Raw genomic sequence first — 24,900 nt, 5'->3', positions numbered from 1 at the left:
ATCCAAATTAAAACTCTATTTAATTAAAATTATCAATTACATAATTTTCACTACTACTATCTCCGTCCCAAGATAAGTGAGCACAAACTTTTCGGCACGAGATTTAAGGAAATGAGATTTTGTTAGTAAAGTGGAAAGTGAATAAAGTAGGAGAGTTAATAAAGTTTATTAAAAAAAGTAAGAAAGAGGATACCAAAAAAGGAAACGACTCACTTATCTTGGGACGTCCCACAAAGGAATGTGAGTCGCTTATCTTGGGATGGAGGGAGTATTATTTAAAACCAAAAGTATACTCCAAAATCCAATACACTAAAAGCCCACTAAATGCCTAAAATAAAATCCAAATAATACACAAATTAATATCCAAACCCTACAATGCAACGCCTCACGCCTCCATCCCTCTCTCACCTCTCTCTTCCCACCTAATCGGCGTAAATCAATCTCCCCGGCCAGAGCATCGTTCCTTCTCCCTCGTCGGTCCTCCTTCCACATAGTCTCGCCGCTCGTCCCGCCTGTCTCGCGCTGCCGTGCCGTCGTGCCTTCCTCACCCTCCGCGCTGCCGCTTCCTCTTAGTCTCCGGCATCTCTCTTGTTGTTGCCGTCCAGCCACCGTCCTCACCCGCTTACCCGCTTCCCTTCCTCACCCGTTGTTGCCGTCCAGCCGCCACGCCGGCGTCGCTGGAAAGTTTCTGGAGTAGTCGCCGAATTTTGGGCAGATTCGCCTTCATGAGATAAGCACTGCAATCATAAAATTAGTGTACATTAGTTCAAATGAAATCATAAGCACAGTCTCAATTAATTGTACACTTATTTATAAGTATTTTAAAGCTTCTTTGAGAAGTCTTGCAGCAATCCATTTCATTTTATTTCCACCAGTAGTTTTATTTCCACAGTATTGGAGTGTTTGGGAAGCTTTGCAGCTTTTCTGACTTTTCTTTTTTTATTTATTTTCAGACATGTATTGATCAATTGATTAATTTCAACCAATGAATAACTTTCCCCCCAAAAAGGGTTAAAAGTAATTTCATCCAAGTGCCACTTTTAAGTAGTATAGATTTAATGCCTAAAAGAATCGCATAGACTACAGAAGGACGAGAGGAATAAAATTATAGTTATTTTTTTCCTTCTGTTTTATTATATAAAACATGTTATAAACTCATTTTAGTACTCTCCTACCCTTGTTAAGTGTAGGTATTTTTTTTAGATGTGCTAAGATAAGTGAGTCATTTTCTCTATTATTTTATTATTTCTTCATTTAATTAACAAAATCTCATTTTCTCAAATTTCATGCAGAAAAGAAGCATCTCTCTTAACGAGAGGGACGCAAGGAGTATTAATTTGGAGCGAGGCAAAATGAACAGAAGATGGCGTCTGGGATTGAAAATTATGTGTGACATTCCCACATTCCCTACTACTTGCAATCTTAGTTTTATAAAACACAGCCCATGTGAGATGCACTGCAGAAACGGAACTAAAGCCGCGGGCTGTTAGTGTATACGGCCTAAGCGGTCTGTGTGAAAAGTCAGGCGAGAGACAAAAAAATGCAGGCCGTGGTCCGTGTGAAAGGTGCGAAAAATATGCAATTTTGCTGGATCTATCTCTCTAACTGTAGATATACTTCCTAGATTCAAATATTATGAGATGTGGGCATTCTCCACATCTATAAGAAGACCTCTTAGGCTCATATTTACATAGCTCTTATTTTCTGGAGAGTAAACTTTATGGGAGAAGTATTGAATTTTACCACCATGATAATAACATTGAATTTTGTCTGTAATAGCACGAACTAATAAATGAAATAAACTTGAAAATCGAAGCAGTGGAATTCAATTTCTCCTATTCCATACTAGTTGTGAATTTCTATTAAGATTTATGAATGAACCATTAATGTACAATACACATCTCTCATCTCACTCTCAGAAATGGTGCAAGTCAGCAAGTGCATTTGGCGTGCAATGGTATTCTCTGTACGTGAAGGATTAGTATTACACTTAAATAAACAAAACTAAAGTTGCACACTTTGCACCATCCCCACTTCCTCCTCTATTACAAACTCCGACTCCACCACTTGTTGTGTTAGTCAGACTTTTCCAGCTCCTTAAATCTACGATCCCATTCTTGGGAGTCATAATCCTGTTCGTTCAAATCCCTCTCCGTGCTATACACGATCCTGTCCTGCCCAATGAACGTCCTCTGTGCCATGTCTCGCGCGCTTAAAAGCTGACATTCAAATTACAATGCTTCGCATTACTATAACATGGATTTTGTCGACTAATTATTATAGTGAACCTTGCAAATGTGTACCTTCCGTCTCAGAGAAACATCGGGTGATTCAAGGGCCCTGGCACGTTGTTCCCTTGCTTGATTTCTTTTAGCAATTTTGGCATTTTTGTTTTGAACCAAAAACCATCGGATTAGTGGAATTACGAAAAAGGAGCCAGCATATATCTGCATGGTTGGTGCCAAATATTTGAGAATTTGAGTAAGAAACCACTTCAGTGGCAGAAAGAGACACATCAAAATCATGCATTAATTTCAAAAGGTATGGCTCGTTTTAGTTTGACCAACACAAAATAGCGGCTGAACTGAACAACCGCATACCTGAAGAAGGGGAAATATCTCAGACACAAATGAAATGAATCCACTGGTGCTGATATGTGTATTCCTTCAAGTCAAACAACCAGATGAAGTAGATCAGAGAAATATCACAAAAAAAACATTGAATTATTCATAGAAAAAGCAATCCTCGGAAGAATCTTACTTCAACATGGTACCAAGAATAATAACCCCAAACAGATTGAGTCCACCAAGACCAATCACCATTGCCCTCTCTGAAGGACTAGTTTTGCTGTGGCACATAATATCAATATCAGGAGAATGCATGATATTAACTGACTAAATAGTACTCCTATGAAAAAGTAGAGTACCTGAATTTCCATTTATTTTCCTTAAAAAATTTGCCTACTTCTCCAACCCAATCAGCCCATTTTTTCCCAACATATTCCTTCCGCCCACTTCTTTGTCGAGCAGCAGTGCGTTGTAGTGATGGGAAACGGTATAAAATATTTCCCTGCAATATGGATAATATGCATTTATTTCCCTAGGAAAAAGAACCGCTATTGATTTAGCATGATCAGCATCTGCGTAATGTGACTACCCTAACTAGTGCAGTTACATGTTGACCCAGCAGAAGATAGCTTTGATCCTCTGAAAAATTATTCAAACGGTTGTGCTTTTTAATAGCCACTGCTAGTAGTAGTATTGTTTAAGAAGAGAAAGCTTGCACTAGTTCATACTCCCCCCGTCCCATAAGAATATGCACTCTTTCCTTTTTAGTCCGTCCCACAAGAATATACACTTTCTAATTTTGGAAATTCTTCTCTCTAATGAGGTGGGACCCATTTTCCACTAACAATACTTTAACTACTTTTTCTCTCTACCACCTTCTTACTTTACCAATTGTTCATTAAAACTTGTGCCCAACCCAAAGTGCATATTCTTATGGGATGGAGGGAGTATTAGATATAACCAACCCCCCCCCCCCCCCTACAGTTAGACTTAGAACTACATGACTAGGATGATTTCACTGAAAATGCATCTATCAAAACATGCAAAAGGGGGAAACCAGAAATCAGGCTGACCTCTTCATCTACTTCTGGCTGACCATCAAAGCGCAGTAGAACCGGCAGTATATACGAGTCATCATCCTGGAGCAATTACAAATAACAGAATAAAAATCAAGCAAGAAAGCAAGCTCGAGAGTCAAGAGGAATAGAATCAAAGGTTCTTGGGCATACCTACATGCACAAATACCACCAGAACCAAATTAGATAACTAAACACACACACACATGTATATGTATGAAAGTACAGCCGAATCTTCTTGGAATATTAGTCATTCAAATCATCAATGTTAAAGGAATGACATACATCGAGTTTCATTTACATCCCAGAACCTATCAACTCACAATTGGGAAGGTAAAAACTAGGGTGAAGCAGACAAACAATACTACCAGCTTTTATCTCATTGTACAAGTTCAGTTCAAACAATACCGTTTTTTCAGTAGACTCCACATCAAGATATGGCGCAAGTTCTTCAGCTGTCACAACACCACCATTAGAAGCTATGTATTGACCGATCTGCGTGGATTAGCAAAACATAATTATCACAAGAGTTGAACTGACAGCAGAGAATCAAACTCGCTACCAATTCAGCTGCTCAAACTGTATTCTAGTTACATGATTTTGGTTTTTGTAGAGTCCAGAATAGGTAATCAATTGCCAATTTTCAACTACTAGGATAGGCTTCGATTACATTAATTTCCTCTTTAAGGCATGTGACATCTAGGTTTTAGATTTTAGAGCTGAAAAAGATAAAATGCTCTGTTCCAGGGAGAGACCCATATCCCATATCAAAATTCTCATCTACAACCAATGCCCTTATAATTATCAGTTATATAGGAGTACTTAAAACATAGCTCAACACCGGTGGCCTTAAACATAAAACGAAAAAATGTAAACAAACTACATCCATTTGGTATTATGAGGTAAAGTAGTTCAGATAAAATCAGCATGAGGCAATAAAAACCCAAAGTAACGGACCACTGAAACCAGTGCTCAATTATTACCAACTTCCACCTCTCTTCTTCAATCCCCTGATTGGGATCACCATCCCCAAATACAACAGAAAAAACCTGAAAGTAAGAAAACCAACAGTTTGTCTATAAATTATATGAAGAAATCAGAAACATACAATATACAATGAGAAAGTACTTTTCCTTACAGATTCAATGAAGTTCATTCCACCATCACTTTCTCTTGATCTTCGTCTCCTATAATAATTAGGATCCCAGTACCTGGAAAGAGGAACTGAGATGAATTATCTGCGTACATTTGCCTCCAAAAATCTACAGCTCAGACACAACTTCCCAACATGTGCTGGCACAGTTATTCCACAGCCAAGCCAGGTAGGCTATGCTAGAACAAAAGAATGCAATATAATCCAGCAAAAGAAGAAAAATATGATTAGAGTTAGTCAACCTTCACCCTGAACACAGTTACCATGTTCATCTGCATAACGAAACCTAATGGGAAGATAAGTGTGAGAATGCCTCTTCTAACACTTATGATAAAATATGGTGTTAGACATAGCAGCCTAACTCTTCGTTTCTAGGACTTTTAGCCACTCTTTGAACATTGAACTCCATCAATCCCCAGTTTTAATTTGTACAAACAGTACCTACTGAATGAAAACCTCAATGCCAAAGATAATAGATGAAGTTTCATGGACAAAAAGGTTCCTGAGGGCCCATATAATGTCCAATAACAAAATTACCAATCTCTTCAAACTTCTTTTACGATAAATGTTAAGCTCTAGAAAGTAAATTTTGATGATGTAACTATAACCAGAAATCCCTTACTTCAACCAAAGCTTTTTCCCAGGCACAAACAAATCCCCAGATATTAAACAAGAAGTACAACCATTATAAAGTACTCCCTCCGTTCCATAGTAGTGGAGTCATTTTGCTATTTTGGTACGTTCCACAGTAGTGAAGTCAATTCCTTTTTTAGTAAAAGTCAGCACATTTCTTCTCAATTACTTTTCTCTCTCTTACTTTATTCTCTCTTCATCTCTCTACCTTTTTCATTTACTACTTTATTCTTCCTCTACTTAACTCACCTAACACAATGTTTCTTAAATCGTGTGCCGAAAAGAAACACCTCCACTACCACGGAACGAAGGGTGTAGCTTCCAATACCTCCCTTGAATGGATTAAATTAAACCCAATTTCCACTATATAATTTGGTATACATTATTAGTTAGAGATGTTACCAAAATAAATCAGTCGGACTGAAAAAGAAATTAACTCCACTGCCATAAGATCTTCCTCGTCTGCCACGATCATCTGATTCACTGTTCATACCCATGAAAAGCATAAACTGGAATTAGAAAATACTCCAAGTCACAGTGGTTGCATAAGCAAGCAGTAATATTCAGAGACTCAGCAGTGCAGATGCATAGATTGAGTCATTGAGAAATGTACCGACTACTTGAGGCTATAGCGATAATCGTAGTATAAACAATCACAATGGATGCAATCAAAGCAGTCCCAAAGGAAACCCTCACTACATACTCAGCTGCCATCTGTCACCCAAAATTGCAATCCCAATCAAAACACAATCATAAATCCTCTTCAAACAAGTTCAGTATACCTTCCCCTTCTCCACCAATGGTTCGAATTTTATCTTAAGCGACTTTGCAGCGAGCTTGGACCGATAATCCTTGGGGAAACCATACAACACATCGCCCTCATCCGACACCTAAAGCAGCATAGCTATTGATCAACATCTTCCAAATTAAAAACATCAACAGAAAAAAGAAAGAAAAATGACCTCTAAAAATCCATCAGTGTCGGCGGCAAGAGCCTGAAGAGCTCGCTGAGCTTCATTCAACTTGAGGCCGGCTTTGCTCGCCACGTCGCCAACAGTGACTCTCCTCCCGCTGGAATCAATGGCATCCATGGCTCGCTTCCGCACGTCAGAGGGCAGCTTATCGCTCTCGACGGCGCCGCCGGGCCTAATCCCTGACGCCGCGGAGACATCGACACCGGCGCTGTTGCTACTGCTTGCCCTAATTACGAGACCGGAGGCTCTGACGCAGCGGAATTCGGTGGTGCGGGTGAGAGGCAGGGGAGTGAAATAGAGGAATTCGGAAGGCTTGAATGGTTTGTGAGTGAGGGCGAAGGAGCGAGTTTTAGGAGTTAGAGAGAAGAAGCAGGCGGACATAGACGCCATAAATGAAATTGAGTAAGCTTTGGTGATGTTTTTGAGCGCGTGTCAATGGTTTGTGTTTGGATTTTCGGCCATGGATGAAGATTTTTTATTTTTGGAGATTTATGGTATGAGAGCCGTAGATGAAGATCGTTATTTTTCCTGGTGTGGAAGACGCTACCCTTTGTTTTTTGAGTCAAATAGATTAATTGATTCACAGTTTGATTTGACATTTTTAGGCCTGTTTTGCCGTGAAAATTGAACAAAAACGTTGGAAATGGGCATCATCCACAATAGGGCGAATAAAGCGCGCTCTACGATGTCATGTCAGAAGTTTTATCCTCCTACCCCACCTGCAATGGGACGCCATTCCAACGTTATCCACAATGGGGCGCTTAAAGCGCGCTCTACGACGTCACGTCAGCAGTTTTATCCTCCTACCCCACCTACAATAGGGCGCTTATGGCGCCCCCTATGCATTTTATTTTATTTGAATATTTAAATAACAAAAAATTGGGAAAAAACTTCATTTCATATATAAAAATTAATACATTACAATACGAATTAAAAAAAATACGCAAACTCAGCGACGGTGGTTACGGGCTCACACTTCTTCAATCATGTCGTTCATGAGTTGAGCATGCGCATAGTCTTGTTGGTTGCGCATTGAGGCCTGTCTAGCTAGAACCTCTTCGAAGCCGGACGGCAATCCTCTAGCGGGGGGCTCGGTCGCCGTGCTGGACGAGCTAGATGCACCGTCATCATCGTTCCACTAGGTGATGCTCCCACCTTCATGCTCGACTATCATGTTGGGCATGATAATGCACGCATACATTACGTCGGCGATGATTTCCTTGAACCAAAGACGAGTCGGCCCTCTCACAACTACCCACCGTGATCGGAGGACACCAAATGCCCGCTCGACATCCTTCCGCGCCGACTTCTGCTTTTGCGCAAATAAAACTCTCTTCTCACCCATTGGGCAGCTGATCGTCTTCAGAAAAACAGGCCACCGTGGGTATATGTCATCGGCCAAGTAGTACCCCATGTGGTATCGGCGCCTGTTGGCAGTGAACTCGATGGCCGGGCCGTTGCCGTTGCATTGCTCGGCGAAGAGGGTGGAGGAGTTGAGGATTTTGATGTTGTTATACGATCCGGCTACGCCGAAGTACGCATGCCAGATCCAAAGCCGATGGTCAGCGACGACTTCGAGGATCAAAGTCGGGTGGCTGCCCTTGTATCCACTAGTGAATTGATCTCTCCACGCCGTCGGACAATTCTTCCACTCCCAGTGCATACAGTCGATGCTCCCTAGCATCCCAGGAAAGCGTGCGCCGTCTCGTGCATCTTCATCAGGCCCAAGCAATCAGCGGCAGTTGGCTTGCGCAAATATGTGTCGTCGTAGGCCTCCACAACTCCCCTACAAAATCTCTTCAAGCACTCCCGGCCTGTTGTCTCCCGACGTGGAGGTACTCGTCGAAAATATCCGTTGTGGTGCCGTATGCCAACTGACGGAGTGCATACGTGCACTTTTGCAACGGTGTAAGGCCGGGTCTGCCGATGCGGTCTTCCCGATACGTGAAGTATTCATCACGTGACGACAACGTCCGGACAATGCTGAGTAATAGGTAACGCGACATTCTAAACCGCCGGCGAAAAACAGTTGGTCCCCACCGTGGTTGATCGGCAAAATAGTCTTCAACCAGACGTTGGTGAGCTGCCGCGTGGTCGCATCGGACAGACATCCGACGTCGAATAGGCCTGCGGATCTGCTCCGCCGCCGCCTCCGCCTCCTCGCGCTGCAGTTCGAGTAAGCATTCCGCCATGGCCTCTTCAACGATTGCATCTAAGGCTATCGAGGTCTCCGAGTGCAAACTACCCGACTCCGAGGAGCTAGAACTAGTGGTGTCATCGTCGTGGTTCATTTTGGTATGTGAGATAGGTAGAAATGTGAGAGAGGAGCGAAACGAGAGAGGTGAGATGTTCGTATGAACAAGTGAATGAGAAACGAGGTTTAAATAGAAAAAAAAATCAAAAACGAGTGGCATCGTCCGCGACCATCGTCCGCCGATCCCGCAATGGGGTGCCCGATGGCGCGGATGATGGCCTATCGTCCGCCGAGCCAACAATGGCGCGGACGATAGGCCATCGTCCGCGCTTCAACCGCGGACGATGCATCGGGCGTGGGCGTAGGGCGCGGAAGATGGCGGGCACCCACAATGGGGCGGACGATGGCGCCCGCGGACGATGGCACGCATCGGGCGTGCCATCTGGCGTCCCATTGTGGATGCCCTAACGGGGAGTGATCATTTGTTAGCTTATCATTTAAATACTAACTACAACTAATTTAAGACCATATGATTTTAGAAGACTTGTGGTCTACAGTTTACCACGTGTAATTTTCGTTTTTATTAATTAAATCAAAAAAGATAAAAAAAAACTATCAAATTAGGGTTTTGGATGAAAATGTGAATATAGTGTTTCGAAAATATCAACAAAATGCTTTGAGAACGTTATCACATTGCTTATATTGACATTCTACATGTATTATATTGACATATTTTATATATCATGTTGACATTTATTGCGGTACGAAAAAATTGAAAATTTTTGAATATTTTTTCAAATTTTAACATCGGAATATATGCAAGTGAGATCTCGTTAGAATCCTTATGAAATTATCTTTAATTTGATATATGTTGTGCGAAAAAATTATTCAAATCAAAAAAGTTATATGCGTTTTAAAGTTATGAGATATTTTTCAAAAGTTAGTTACAACTGTAAATTGACTTTAATACACTTATTGAAGTTTTTTTATCGTATTGACTTTCCGGGGCTGATGATCTAGGCCCTTAATTTGAATATCTAATGGCTATTATTTAGTTATAGTTAACAATTAAGTATTGAGTCAGAAATATAATATTCCCCTTGGATAACCAAATGATTGGAAATATAACCAAAACATATTTAAAAATTACTCCCTCAGTCCCTCAAATTTTGTCCCAATTTGACACGACACAGATTTTAAGAAATTATTTGACGTTGTACTATTAAATAATGGTGTGTAGTAGAATAAGGGGCCCACATTGACGAGATTGAGGTTGTATTTAATGTATATTTTTGGTAAAATTCCAAGTGTGACAAACGAAAATAGTAAAATGGGACAAACTTTGAGAGACGAAGGGAGTAAATACTCAAAATATAAAACTGAACAGTACTAACCCAGCAAAACCCGAATTTATCACTTGTTCATAAAACTTTAGTTGAGACAATACACAAACTTTTAGTTGAACCAAGCTCGAAAAGTAGGTTGATCGAGATAAAATTTTGAATATCATTCGAGCATTTCATCAGCTATTAGAAATGACCACTCACCCCTTAAAAGGCCTCATAAAGGGGAGGGTTATCCATACTTATATAGATTAGATGAAATCTTCACCAAGTCGATGTGGGACAGAAATTTTAGAGAATTTAACACGCCCCCTCAAGTGTGGGCCGGAAATGTGGGACAGAATTTTTAGAGAATTTAACACGCCCCATCACGTGTGGGCCGGAAAGGACATCGGTCTTCCATCACGTGGGTAGGCAATGCAAGAGATAAGAGAACCATCATCGATGTGAACCATCATCGATGTGGGCTGGAAAGGACATCAGTCTTCCACTCGTGAGGTAGATAAGAGATAAAGAGAAAACCATCATCGACTTGGGCCCACTCTGATACCATATTAGAAATGGGTCACTCACCCCTTAAAAGGCCTCATAAGGGAGAAACTTATTCACACTTATATAGATCAGATGAGATCTTCACCAAGTCGATGTGTGACAGAATTTTTAGAGAATTTCACATGAGATGAGCTCGAAAACCATATATCCATAAGTCTAGCTCAAACTCAAATATGATATTCCCTCCGTCCTATTAAATATGAAATATTTGGGAGTATTCCTCCAAGTAGATAGCAAAGAGTCTAAACTTGAACTTGGTAATTAGATGAAAATCTGAGCTCCAACAACAGACTATAGCTCAAGTGGAGTTCAGGTGGATAAATAATGTTGAAAGATATGAGTATTATTCATTCAACTTGTTCAGAGAATTACAATAGGTACGCCTCCTTTAAATAGGCCAAGGGTTACATAAAATTGGCAAGATTTGCCATAATACTCATTCCCTAATTAATTTTTTTTCCTTGCTTACCTATTTTCCTTGCTTACCTATTTTCCTTACTTACATATTTTCCTTTCTAACACTCCCCCTCAAGTTAAGTAATGGGATTACCGATACTTAACTTGCCCAATACCTCATGGAAGCTTCTTGCATCGACAGCTTTCGTGAGTATATCCGCCAACTGATCTTCATATCTCACAAAAGGAAGTTCTACCGTCTTGGCCTCTATATTGTCCTTGATGAAATGTCGATCCACCTCGACATGTTTTGTCCGATCATGCTGAACTGGATTTTCAGATATACTGATTGCCGCCTTATTATCACAGAACAACTTACATGACTTCTGTGAGTTTAAGTTCAACTCAGTCATCAATTTCTTCAGCCACATAATCTCAGTCAACCCACTCTTAATCCCTCGAAATTCAGCTTCTGCACTTGACAAGGCTACCACTTTCTGTTTTTTGCTTCTCCAAGTGACAAGATTTCCTCCCACAAAGGTAAAATATCCAGCAGTTGATTTTCTGTCATTTGGGTTCCCTGCCCAATCAGCATCCGTGAATCCATGAATCTCTAAATGTTCATGATTCTCTAATAGAATCCCATGGTTCGCTGTCCCTTTCAGATATCGAACAATCCTCAGTGTTGCTTCCCAGTGAGCTACTTGAGGTGCATGCATAAACTGACTAACTACTCCAACTGCATAAGCTATGTCGGGTCTAGTGTGGGATATGTATATCAATTTCCCAACTAAACGTTGATATCTCGTGCGGTGAGTGGCTTCAGCTCCTTCAACTATCCGCAGATCATGATTCTGAACCATAGGAGTATCTGGTGGCTTACAGTCCAGTAGTCCTGTCTCAGTTAACAAGTCAAGTACATATTTCCTCTGACTGATGAAGATCCCTTTCTTTGACCTTAGCACTTCTATACCCAGAAAGTACTTTAGTAATCCCAAGTCCTTCATTTCAAACTCTGCAAACAAATTCTTCCTTAGCTTGCTTATTTCCTCTTCATCATCTCCCGTGAGAATCATGTCATCTACATAGATGATGAGGCATGTAATCTTTCCTTCTCTTTTCTTCAAGAATAATGTATGATCAGAGTTGCTTTGTTCATACCCATACTTCTTCATTGCCTCAGAGAATCTCTCAAACCAAGCTCTAGGTGACTGCTTTAGCCCATATAGTGTTCGTTTTAGTTTGCAAATCTTTCCTCCTTCGAAATCTCCAACAAATCCAGGTGGTGGCTCCATGTAAATGGGCTTCTTCAGTTCCCCATGTAAGAATGCGTTTGTCACGTCGAACTGATGTAGTGGCCATTCCCTGACTGCCGCTATTGAGAAGAGCACTCGAATAGTACTCATTTTTGCTACCGGTGAGAATGTTTCAGCATAATCAACTCCATAAGTCTGAGTGTATCCTTTGGCCACAAGTCTCGCCTTATACCTTTCAATCGACCCATCTGGCCTCCGTTTGATAGTGAAGACCCATCTGCATCCCACAGTTCGAACTCCATCAGGTTTAAGACATACTTCCCATCTATTGTTCTTCATCAGAGCCCGCATTTCTACTAGCATTGCTTCTCGCCAGTGAGCAATTTTCATAGCCTCCTCGGCCGTATATGAGATTTCTTCTTCTTCGTAAAGTGCTGCTTCAAACGCCCTAGCCATCTCTGTTAGATTTGCTTTAGCCAGATTCGCCATAGAATATCGGCTTCTACTAATCCTCTCAGGACTGTATCTCTTAGCCGGGACCCCACGAGTAGTTCTGTTGGGGAGTATATAGCGGCCGGTATCACCATCAATGCTGCATTCTCATTCTCGTCTACACCAAAAGTGTTTGGAGTAATAACTGTATTATCTGAGCTAGTTTCAGGAATTACCTCGGATATCACTGGAGGAGGACTCGATTCAGGCGTAGGCGGTTGAGGAGGCTCTACAGCAGATGTGACTGACTCGGCAGTGACACTAGCTTGTTCTGTTGGTTCCACGTTCGAGATACTTGGATGTGGCATCGGAAAACTGAGGGGTCCAATTTTATTACACTCCCCCTGAACATCACTCCCCCCTGACCCCGAGGTTGGGTGTGATAGAAGTATTCACTTTCTAGAAAATTACAATTCATGGTTGTTATAACCTTCCTAGACCCCGGGTGATAGCATCGATAGCCCTTCTGATTTACCCCATACCCCAAAAAAACACATTTTATTGCACATGCAGAAAATTTTCCTCTTTCGTGTTTCGGTACATGCACATAAACGGAACAACCAAAGATTTTGAGCGGAAGTATGAGAGGTGGGGGAATATCAGTAAGGGATGCGAGAGTCTGCAAAGGAGTTTTCATACCCAAAATTTTTGTAGGTAAACGATTAATTAGGTAGACAGTAGTGGCAACAGCTTCGGGCCATAAAAATTTAGGAACATTTGAGTCAAAAAACAGGGCTCTCGTGACCTCTAGGATTATCCTATTCTTTCGTTCAGCTACACCATTTTGTTCAGGAGTGTAAGGACAAATAGTTTGATGAACTAACCCCTTTTCTTTAAAAAAATCAGTCATGTCTTTGTTAACAAATTCCTACCATTATTGGATCTAAGAATTTTGATCGTGGTTTGGAATTGTGTCTGGATCATTGTAAAGAAACGGGTAAATTTTTCAAAAACGTCAGATTTATGCTTCAAAAAATATACCCAAGTCAATCTAGTGCAGTCATCCACAAAAATGAGAAAATATTTAAAACCATGATCACCAACAATAGGAGCTGGACCCCAAACATCGGCATGCACTAGAGAAAAAATAGTCTTAACACGAGTATCACTTGATCTAAAGGATTGTCTGTGGTTTTTTGCCAAAACACAAGATTCGCAAGTAATATCCTTAAAATGGGAAAACTTTGGAAAAAGCAATTTTAAATACCCTGAGGATGGATGCCCCAATCTGCGGTGCCACAATCAAGCTTCCCGATTTGCAGATCCGTGAGCAAGCATCGCGGTGCCACCTTGTTGAGTAATCTCATCCACATAATAAAGACCTTGACGCTCAGTGCCACGCCCAATTATCCTCCTCGTCCTGATATCCTGTAATACACAGAAATTTGGATGCATTAGTAACGTACAGTTTAATTCTTTCGTCACGTGGCTGATAGACATAAGTTTATGAGATAATTTGGGCACATAGAGGCAATTTGTAAGCTTCAGGGTTGGGGATATTTCAATGGTTCCACTCCCACCCACAGCGGTTGGGCTGTTGCGCGGCGGTTCGTGGTGGTGGCGGTTTTGGTGGCGGTGGTGGCTGGTTTCTGACGGCGAACCCGTGTCCGACTTGGCCCGATGATGATCCATCGTTGATTGCGCCGGTCTGGAGATCGATGTCTGATGCCGGCATGATTTTCAACCACGTAGCTTCTCGTTTTACCAGACCGTATGCGGTCTCGGCTGAGGGCAACGGGGTTTCCTTGAGAATATCCCTTCGGATCCCGTCATATCTTGCATTCAAGCCTGTTAGGAATTTGAACAGCCGTCTTGTTGCTACATACGTTCGAAGTTGGCTAATCCCCTTGTCGCAGCAATCCACAGGTTGATGTTGGCATCGGTCAATTTCGACCCAGATTCCGTGGAGATGTCGCCAATATGTTTCTAGCCCATGTTCCCCTTGCACGATTCGGCCTGCCTTTTCCTCTAGATCGTACAACAGATATGGATCTGCAGTACTTTCGAATGTAGTTTGTAGGCTCTCCCACAGAGCTTGCGCGGTTTGGTGATGTGCAAAGTCGACAACAATTTCTGTTTCGACGTTGTCAATTATCCATGAGAACACTGTCATATCGGCTTCCTCCCATTCTGTGTACCCCTTCATTCCAGGTTCCGGCGGCTGCGGTGTACCGGTGATATACCTGTTTGCTCGTCTTCCCACGATGGCTACTCTCATCAGCCGTTTCCATAGGGGATAATTCATCCCGTTGAGTTTAACGGCTAGAGTAACATTCTTACTCATCTTTAATCGTGTCTCCTCCATATTTGGTTTCTCTTCATCGTCTGACATGTTGCAGGTTGAAAATAACCGCCTTCTTGGTCGGGAAAGGTATTAGGCTATGATGATTTTGTTATGAGCCTTTGCTCTGGTACCATGTTGAAAGATATGAGTATTATTCATTCAACTTGTTAAGAGAATTACAATAGGTACGTCTCCTTTAAATAGGCCAAGGATTACATAAAATTGGCAAGATTTGCCATAATACTCATTCCCTAATTAATTTTTTTTTCCTTGCTTACCTATTTTCCTTACTTACATATTTTCCTTTCTAACAAATAATACTAATAATGTGATAAAGCTGAAGTCAGTAACAAAATTTATTTACATTAAACAAAAAATCAAATTAATATTTATCTTTTTATTTAACTTCTATACCTTTTCAATTATAGTATGTTTTTTTTTACACATTAGCCCACAAACTTTGGATCTTCAATTCCTATAAAATTTTATGTTAAATAAAACACTTGATTATTAACAATTAAAGGATGTTCTAAATTTAATGTTTACTTAAATAAGAAAAAAGTTTATTTGTAATAAACCACAACGGTGTCACACGTTGGTAAAACCACGACCACACCGCCCGTCGAGGGGTTGCAAGTACCCGGCGGTCCACGCAGACCGAACTCAAGCTTTGATTGCAGTATACTCGAGCCCAAGACTTGATTGTAGGTTGGTGACTTGGTCTATAAATTAATCCGTGTGTGTGTGAAATATTTGTTAAATGACGATAATGATTTTGAATATTTGGTGTTTTTTTCCTCTCTCTATTGGCTGTTGAATACTTGAAATGGTTGTATATTCAATATTGCTTTCAGTATTTGGTGATTTGATTTGATTTGATTTGAGTTTGAGGGGAATTGAGGATTGCGATTCTTGGCAGATGAACTATTTGAGAAAATGCTCTAGTAGAGTTAAGCTTGCTCTTGTTTAATGAATCAATTGTGGATTGGTATTTTGCTATTGCTTCCGTGCTTACTGTGTATGTCAGTAAAAAGTCTGTTATTTCGGTATAGATTAACTGACCAGACAAACTGTGTCTGTTAAAATTCGAGATTGCTTCCACTTCCATCACGCTTTCAATTCGAAGTCTTGCTTCTTCCATGTTCAATTTGAGATTGTAAAGTTCACGTACCTGTTTGATAAAATGCCTCTTCGGCTTCTTCTGATTTTCTAGGTTATAATTCTGATCCATTTTTATTATGAGCTTTCACTATCTACAAGCAACTTCATGGAAGGATTTCACTGAGCTTTCTTCAGTATATGCACCTCGATCCAAGCAGACTTTCACCGATGGTGCGTCTTGGGTTGTCCAGAGTATGTGTTAGCTTTCCTCCATTATCATTCCTGTCGACATTTTAATAGTGACACTTTGTGGAACCAGACGATTGGTGTGATGAGAACATTTAAACTTTTTTTTAGGAAAGCCAAGGCTATCCATACAATGTGCCGTCCAGTTTCGTCCTTGCATTGACATACACAAGGTTCGATCCTTTGACTTCTGCGATGTGCTTTCGTGCTGCTAACACGAGCAACCAAAGCCCCTCGTATCCGTTGGGGAATGCCCTGATTTGAAATAGCAACTATCTACATTGCTTTTTTCATAGAAAGTTGTAGAATCATGATGGTCTTTCCTCTAATGAAGGATAACATGTTAGGAATGCCTTCTTGTTGGTTTTCTTTCGCATTTACATCCATAGCATTCAAATGATATACTGCACGAGCAGCATGACTGATTTTTTTCGCTTCTTGTGGTGTCACCTTATTAGTATTGACTACGGATGACTAACACCAATGTGGTGACTATCTTTCAGGGGAAAGTGAAACAGATTGTTGGATCCACTCTTCGAGATTCTAAAGAGGGAGATTCAAGTCTTGTCACTAATTACGAATCTGATATTTCAGCTGCAGAATATGCTAAAATGTATAAGGACGATGGGCTTACTGGTGGCCATGTGATCATGCTTGGGGCTGATCCATTGAGCAAAGCAGCAGCAGTTGAAGCATTACATGCCTATCCAGGTACCATAATACACCCGATGCTGCAGTCTTGGGCTGAAGTTAGCTGGATCTTGAATAGCTGAAGTCAATTCCTTAATTATCGTCACTCTCTGTTAATACCTTATCCTTGTCCAATGTTACTAGAGACACTATTTTGAGCTATATATTAAAATCATGCTGAGAGGTTATGTAGAGTATCCTTACACGTTAATATATGATCTCCGATTGTAAATCTTGACCTACAGATGCTCTTGCTAGTATACTTACTGTGCGATGAAAATATCAGGTGGTTTGCAAGTTGGGGGTGGTATCAATACAAGCAATGCCTTGACTTACATTGACGAAGGAGCAAGCCATGTTATTGTTACATCCGTACGTTTTAATTTGGTGTATTTCAATGAAGTAGATTTTTGGTATCCCACATGTTTCCTTATGCATAGCCTAGAACTTCATATTTCTACTGTTGTGATAGTTATGAAAACAAGTAGACTTGATTTTTTGCTATGCAGTCACTTGTTAAAATTGTTAAAACATCCTTTCACTGATTTGTACTCTACTTGTGTTTAGGATTTTACATGAGTTATTTTTGGATGTTTAACATGCTGTCCATAAGTTTTTTATATGTGGATCCTTATGAATTGGTACTTCTTTACGGTTGTCGCAGTATGTATTCAGTGATGGACAAGTTGATTTTGAAAGGCTAAAGGAACTTGCTCATGCTGTTGGGAAAGAAAGACTTGTGTTGGATCTCAGTTGTAGAAAGAAGGTACATCGCTTCCACATGATAATATATGTGAAAAAGAGAAAACTGGTGCCTCTGTCAGTATATCAAGGATGCTAGCAGATGATAAAAAGCTGTTTAACTTTTCTTTCTTCTTCTCATGTAGGATGGGAGATATGCTGTTGTGACGGATAGATGGCAGAAGTTCACTGATGTGTTTCTTGATCAAGAGGTGTTAAATTTTCTTGCGGGGCATGCTGATGAATTTCTTGTTCATGGAGTAGATGTTGAAGGAAAAAAGTACATCTTGAAGCTAATTAGCTCCTTTTATCTTCCTGAAGTATTATTCATGATAAACCTGACAACCAATCTGGAACATTTTGCTTCTGTTGGTGTGAATTCATGAAGTTTGTCTGCAACTTAACATCCCAATTTATCTTCCTGCTTCAATGTTGCAGGTTGGGAATTGATGAAGAGCTCGTGGAATTGCTTGGCGAGCATTCACCAGTATGTTTGCTTGGATATACTGTTTGATGTCTGTTTCCTTATGGATGTTACACAATCTACTGTTGAGTTACGCCTTTTCATTATCTTTTAAGCTTCTGTAGTTTGAATGGTTTCTTGTCTGTTTATTAGATTCCGGTGACCTATGCTGGTGGAGTGACGACTATGGCTGATTTAGAGAAGATAAAAACAGCGGGGAAGGGCCGTGTAGATGTCACAGTTGGCAGTGCTTTAAATATATTTGGCGGTAATTTACCTTACAAGGATGTAGTCACCTGGCATTCTCAGCAAGAGTCCTTGGCTGTTTAAAGTTAACCCGCCTTTACAAATTATTGGTAGTCGATTTTGATCATTATGTAACCGCAAAACAGTAGTACAATATACTGTCGAGAACTAAATAGGCACCAGTAGAACTTTTCGGAATCGAATACGTTACTGGATGAACTGAGTTGGATGTGGTTTTTTTGACAATTTCTGGAGATAAAATGTCTTGTCTCTCCCTGATTGCATGAAATAGTATAGTGATGTGTGTTGTGTATGTAGGCGTGTGTGATTGCCTAACACATCAAAGTTGGAGTTAGAAGTTAACTTGAGAAACCCAAAGTCTTCTTAACTTGAGTATGTAACCTTGAATCTTGAGATTGCTTTTGTCTTTTCATTATCATTATTCATAGTGTCGATCTCTTATTTTTAATTCATAATAATTTATAATCATATAAGATTGATAAAAAAATAGTATAAAATTAAAATAAGAATTTATTAAATAAAAATTTAATTCACAAAAAGAGCCTTTGGTAAACATAAAGGATTAATAAATTCTAATTTGAATTTTATATATAGTTCCAAAAAGTTGAAAAAAAATGCAAAACACCTATCAAAATCCTTGAATTTTTTATGATACCCCACGTCCCATAAAAATAAAGGTATTTTTATTTTTCATCAGTGTTATAAAAATATCTCATTTCCATTTATGGAAAAATCTCCCAAACTCATTGCACATATATAGTTTAATTATATATAATTTATACCACTAGAACACAGCATTAAACACTAATAATAGTATAGATCACAATATCCACTAACAATACTTTAACTATCATTATCTTCATCTCTCTTACTTCACCGATTATGCATTAATTATAGTCCTGTCTCAAATATTCTTTTTTTTTTGGGATTGAGTTTGTAATTTTTTTCCAAGGAATCGTAAACCGCACCGTACAAAATTTAGGAATTATCTATATAGTATTTCACTGTTTTAAATATGTGGGTGGAGTGATAGACTGGTGGTGATTATTAATCAAATCTTAAGAGTCTTCATCAATTATCACTATCATGATGAGTATTTTTGGAACAAGCAATCTTTTTAAGGGTGCCAGCCCTTTTATGAATATGTAGACCAACTTGTTAATCGTGCAATATTTAATCCATATGCCATTGGGTAATTAAGTGGTAGGCAAGAAACAAAAATTTAAGAATAAATACTGTAAAAAGGAATAAGGTGAATCTACCATTATATACTTATGAGCATTGAGCAATATAAAATATCTAGCAGCTACATAAATTTAGCAGATAGCAATGTTGCCATTTGTGTTCAAGACAATTGCAGTTTTGGAGAATCCAGAATATGCATTATCAATATCATGCAGTGGTGGATATTTTGAGTAAAAAATAATTTCACTTATGATCATAAAAGATTTAGTGCGCAACAGGAAATGTAATCAAAATTAGGATTGAAGCTATTTTTTTTCTTCAAATAGCAGAATTGAGATATTGCAATGCACAGGTAAACCCAAAGTTGCAATATCAATAATATATACCACTCCGTCCCACAAGAATATACACTTTTTCCTTTTTAGTTTGTCCCACAAGAATATGTATTTTTTAATTTTGGAAACTCTTTTCTCTCTAATGAGGTGAGACTCATTCCCCACTGGCAATACTTTAATTACTTTTTTTCTCTAGCTCTCTCTTACTTTACTAATTTTGCATTAAAATTCGTGCCGAATTCAAAATACCTATTTTTTGGGGATAGAGGGAGTATATATCATCGTCGATCTCAATCATATATAGTTGTTGATTATCCAATCTTTCCACTTATTTGATTTCTTCTAATCAAAATCTGACATGCTTCCCACCGACTTCATGGAGCATCATTTTTATGTCTGATATATGTGGGAATTCACTTCTTTTTTCTTTTCTTATTGCTGATCTTTTTTATTCTTTCTACATTGGGGACTAAGGAAGTTGATCGTCCTTTTTTAAATAAAAAAATGTTAAAGCTAATTGGTTCTTATAATTATATACAATTAGAGGTGTCAAGGTTTACGGTTCCAGCGGTTAACCGCGAAATCATAACCGGCGGTTACGGTTCCGAACCAGAAACGTGAGAATTTATTCGAACCGAAACCATTATTTTCTGAACCGTGGTTCGGTTCAGGTTCGAAAATTTTCAAACCGAAATTGTGCTGGAACTGCGAAAAATCACCGGAAAACCGTGAAACTGAGCCGAACCGCCAATAATCGCCGAAAATCGGCAGTTTGAAACCGTGAAAAACCGCCGAAAAATCGCATGTTCGGAACCGAAACCGGCGGTTTTGGAACCAGAACCATAACCGCGAAAAATCCTCGCGGTTTGGTCCCGGTTCAACAATATCAAAAATCGGAATCGCCGGTTCCAAACCGTGGGCACTTCTATATACAATAATTTGTGCTTTTCTTATTCATGATGATTCCATTCCTTAATTTACACACAATTGTATAAATTGTTCTTGAACTTTGACATTTGTACATTCATAATCCCTGAAAAAAATATCATGGGAAGTCTATAAGGTTTGAGACAAACGTTTGTACATTAATAATCTCTGGAAAAAATATCATGGGAAGTCTCTGAATTTTGAGTTTGTCTCGTTTCTAGTATTTTTGCAATTTTTTTCATTTTTATCGGACTGAAATGCTTCCAAAATATATAGATTTGCATTTACTTTTTGAGCTTTTCGATTACACTAGCATTTTTGCACCTTTTTTTTTATTTTTTATTTTTATCGGACTGAAATGCTCCCAAAATATGTAAGTTTGCACGTTTACCTTTTAGCTTTTCAATTAAAACTAGCATTTTATTTTTGATATATTTTTTTATTTTAGAAATGGATAATGGCCCAAAGAGACTGTTGGATTAAAAATAAAAATATATTTTTATTTTAGTTTAATAAATAAAACCAAAGAGACTGTTGGATTAAAAATGGATAATGGGGTAGTAAAATTTAATGGCCCAAAGCCCATTAACATTTAGTAGCCTATTTACATTTGCCATTCAATTCTCATGATGTAATATTTCAAATCAAATCAAATCAAATCAAATCAAATTATTAGCTGTTATTTCTGTAATTTGTAGTATCGCAATTACTTCTTTTTTCATTAATGTGTCTACAAATTTCTATCAATTTTCAAATCCCAATTCAAGTACTGTATCTATTAGGGTGTCCACTATAAGGTGGACACGCCCAATAGCCCCGCCCCAATTTTTTGTCCATAGCCCCAATTTTTTATCCATAGCCCTAAAATTCTATTTCCGCCACTATAGTGGACAACTCCAATAGCCCCAAAATTTTATAATCAACTTTCATTTTATAATATATCAAGTAATTATTAACAAATTTATCGGGCTCTAATTAGTGGATTAAGAAAGGCCGACTATACGAATTAAAAATAAAAATAAAAATAAAAATAAAAATACAAATACAATACAAATTAAAATTAGAATTACACACTAAATTAAAATTAAAATCACACACTACATTGAATCTAGTACAAATCACTACCAAGGTCTCGTGGGATTGTCCGCCGATGAGTAATGGTGCGAGGGATCGGATCCTCCGCATCCTCCGCCAAACGGGCCGCTACATCCTGTTGCACCTGTTGAATCAGAGCATTCCAGTTGTCTCTCCACAAATTGTTCATTTCCGACCCCAAATTGTAGTGAGAGAAATTTGTATAGATGTTGTGTTTGAATGGTGTGAAAATAATGAATGGAGTGGGGTGTATTTATAGGTGAATTGAAATGTAAAAAAAAAATAAAAAATTCGCGCCGAATAGCCGCGGCTTCTTCCTCGTTACACTATAGGCGCCGCGCCTATAGGCGCGGCTATAGCTCCATCGCCGCGTCCTCGCCCCGCACGCGGCTATCCCGCGTCCGCCGCCTCCCTCCCCCCTCGCCGCGTCCACCTCCGGGGCGGACAACTCCGCCACTATAAGGCGCCCCGCTTCCGCCCCAAACGCGGCTATAGCCGCGGGCGTGTTATAGTGGATGCTCTTACGTGTGTTATGTGTATGAATTAAATAATTCGCATAATCAATTCATGTTGTGCTTTATTAGATTTCATTTTCTTTATTTTTATTTATATTATTTACTATTATACTATAGCATGTGATTATAATCTCCGAAGTCAAAATTTTCACTTATGTTTTCATAAATTATATTATAAGTACTATTTATAATTTTATATTGAATAAAAATATTAGTATATTTTTTGTTCAGATCAAAAGTGTCGTAAAGCTTTGAGATACGGTGTCACAGTAGAGAATATTTTTTTGTAATAAAAATTATATTTTAGTATAAAATTAAATAATTATAAAAAATTTCAGCAGCAGACTTATTTTAATTTCTGATTAAGCCACTTAAATAGCCAACCCAGCATTTTTATAATTTCTGATTCTGCCACTTAAATTGCCAACTCGGTACGGCACCCACTCCTTTTTTCCAAAATTAAATTATCCTATATCATTCGGTCCATTTATTAGAGCATGCGCAGCGGTGGCGTCCGACGCCACCGCTGCGCTCGCGCCGCTGGCACGGCGCTGCTCGATGTATCGAGCACGTTCGTGCTAGCGGACGCACACGTGGCGCGCTCCCATTCGTCAACGGCATAGCCGTTGTGTTTAAACATTTTTTATTATTTTTTTAAAAAATCGGTTTTTTATTAAAAAAACCGATAAAAAATAAATTTTTTTTCACTTCCCCAAAAAAATATATCCGTTTATAACCGTTTTTTACACCCTTTTAATTTTTTTTCATTTTTTTTACCCCAAAAATACACACTTTCATCTATAAATACCTCCAATTTCACCCCAAAAATTCATATCAAACTACACAACTCTCATCATCATTCTCCAATATCCATTCTCATCTCCATTCTCTCATATCCATTTTCATCTTCATTCTTTCATACCCTACAACATCACTATGTCCGGCCAAGACGATAACCCTTCGGGCTCCCACGGTTGGAACCCCGAATGGTTCGGTTCACAACCGTTTCCTAGTCCGGAAACGGAATATTCGGCCCCTCCTCTCACCCAAGATTCGGGCGTTCCGGGTGGCTACCGGCCATACCCAATCGACGATCAAGGTGCCTCCGATGGGCGCTACGGGTGGACACCGGAGCCTAGGCCTCGCGCCCCTTCCCAAATGCCGACTCCTCCATCTCGCGCCGGTGTCCGCACACCGTACTCACCGGCGGAGATGGAAAGATTGTTCAAGGCGTACTTGGAAATCTCCGAAGATGCGGTGGTTGGAACGAACCAATCCGGCGATCACTTTTGGTGGCGCGTCTCTAGCCGGTACAATGCAAACCGGCCGCCGGGAACGATCGAGCGCAACGAGAGTATGTTGCGCAATTGCATCGGCCGAGCCAAAGAAGAAATTGGCAAGTTCAACGGCTATTTCATCCAGGAGTCCCGGAATGCCGGGAGCGGCCGAAGCGAGGTCGACATCATCACCGCCGCGCTGAGCACCTACCAATCCATGAACGGTAAGTCGTTCAAATATCTTAACGTTTGGCAGGAGACGCGGACGCACCCGAAGTATAAGGGAGGCATAACATCCTCCTCTAGCGGCTCCTCCAAACGATCAAGGTCGGTAGCCCTATCCGACTCCGGCTCGGAAGAAGTGGCTAGCCAACTCGCCGGAGCTAACCTGGGTAGCCCCGACGCCGGACCGAGCGGTTCCCAACGCCGCCCCCAAGGAAGGAAGAAGGCGGCGGCCAACCGCCGTCGCGGCTCGACTCCCGAAGCCACTCCCGAAGCCGCTCCCGCTCCCTATGTGCCACCTCTACCCCCGAACAACTCGCTGTGGATGCTCTTAAGCCAACTCAATATGGCCGATAGGTCATCTATGATCCCCACGCAACTTGAAACACACGAGACCATGATAAAAGATCTCCAAAAACAATTGGGGTTGATCCCGCCGGATGCGTAGTCTTATTAGGAGTTTAATTATGTAATTTTTAATTTTTAGAATTTTAATTATGTAATTTTTAATTTTAAGGAGTTTAATTATGTAATTTTTAATTTTTAGGATTTTAATTATGTATTTTTTTATTTTATTTGTAATTTGTAATATTTATTGTGGTTTTTAAATGGATTTTAATATTATGGAAATATTTTTGTTTAATTGAATTTTATATTAATTGTGCTCGTCCTTGCGGAAGAACACAGTTGTGGGTGTTGTGCTATTGCCAGAGAGCAGGCATGAACAGTACCGCCCGGGCCCACAACCGTGCCGCTGACAAGAGCACGGTTGTGGATGCTCTTATACTCCTATAGCCCAAAACACATGTTATTTTATTCTGAGCCCAACCTAACAAAACCTCTGCTACACTACACTACGTTAAATTTTGATAAAATTTTGAAAAGGAATTTAGTAACCGAAACCTGGTGATTAACT

The 24,900-nt window shown here is 39.8% G+C and overlaps 2 protein-coding genes across 4 annotated transcripts; one reads left to right on the top strand and one right to left on the bottom strand.

Annotated features, from left to right (window-relative positions):
• Positions 1-1,829: 1,829 nt before the first annotated feature.
• LOC121747790 (uncharacterized protein At5g03900, chloroplastic-like) lies at positions 1,830-6,950 on the bottom strand. Its single transcript, XM_042141914.1, has 13 exons — positions 6,392-6,950; positions 6,212-6,319; positions 6,043-6,143; positions 5,832-5,912; positions 4,782-4,854; positions 4,627-4,692; positions 4,052-4,138; positions 3,641-3,706; positions 2,927-3,069; positions 2,761-2,847; positions 2,601-2,664; positions 2,304-2,447; positions 1,830-2,219 (listed from the first exon to the last, which is right to left on the bottom strand). The coding sequence occupies exons 1-13, from the start codon at positions 6,791-6,793 to the stop codon at positions 2,076-2,078; spliced, it is 1,566 nt and encodes a 521-aa protein (XP_041997848.1). The 5' UTR covers positions 6,794-6,950; the 3' UTR covers positions 1,830-2,075.
• Positions 6,951-15,473: 8,523 nt separating this feature from the next.
• Positions 15,474-18,680, top strand: LOC121798649 (1-(5-phosphoribosyl)-5-[(5-phosphoribosylamino)methylideneamino] imidazole-4-carboxamide isomerase, chloroplastic). Of its 3 annotated transcripts, none has more exons than XM_042197752.1 (9): positions 15,474-15,628; positions 16,134-16,273; positions 16,379-16,440; positions 16,771-16,978; positions 17,244-17,329; positions 17,622-17,723; positions 17,845-17,978; positions 18,137-18,185; positions 18,315-18,680. In XM_042197752.1, the coding sequence occupies exons 2-9, from the start codon at positions 16,159-16,161 to the stop codon at positions 18,489-18,491; spliced, it is 933 nt and encodes a 310-aa protein (XP_042053686.1). In that variant the 5' UTR covers positions 15,474-15,628; positions 16,134-16,158; the 3' UTR covers positions 18,492-18,680. The 3 variants fall into 3 exon arrangements, with proteins under 3 accessions (XP_042053686.1, XP_042053695.1, XP_042053703.1); XM_042197761.1 differs by having other exon boundaries at positions 15,489-15,624; XM_042197769.1 differs by lacking the exon at positions 15,474-15,628 and adding an exon at positions 15,675-15,869.
• The last annotated feature ends 6,220 nt before the right edge of the window (positions 18,681-24,900 follow it).

This window comes from Salvia splendens, chromosome 1 (assembly GCF_004379255.2).
Source record: "Salvia splendens isolate huo1 chromosome 1, SspV2, whole genome shotgun sequence".
Taxonomy (NCBI): Eukaryota; Viridiplantae; Streptophyta; class Magnoliopsida; order Lamiales; family Lamiaceae; genus Salvia; species Salvia splendens.
Note: the sequence above shows the minus strand (reverse complement) of the source record. Positions and strands in the feature narration are given on the sequence as shown.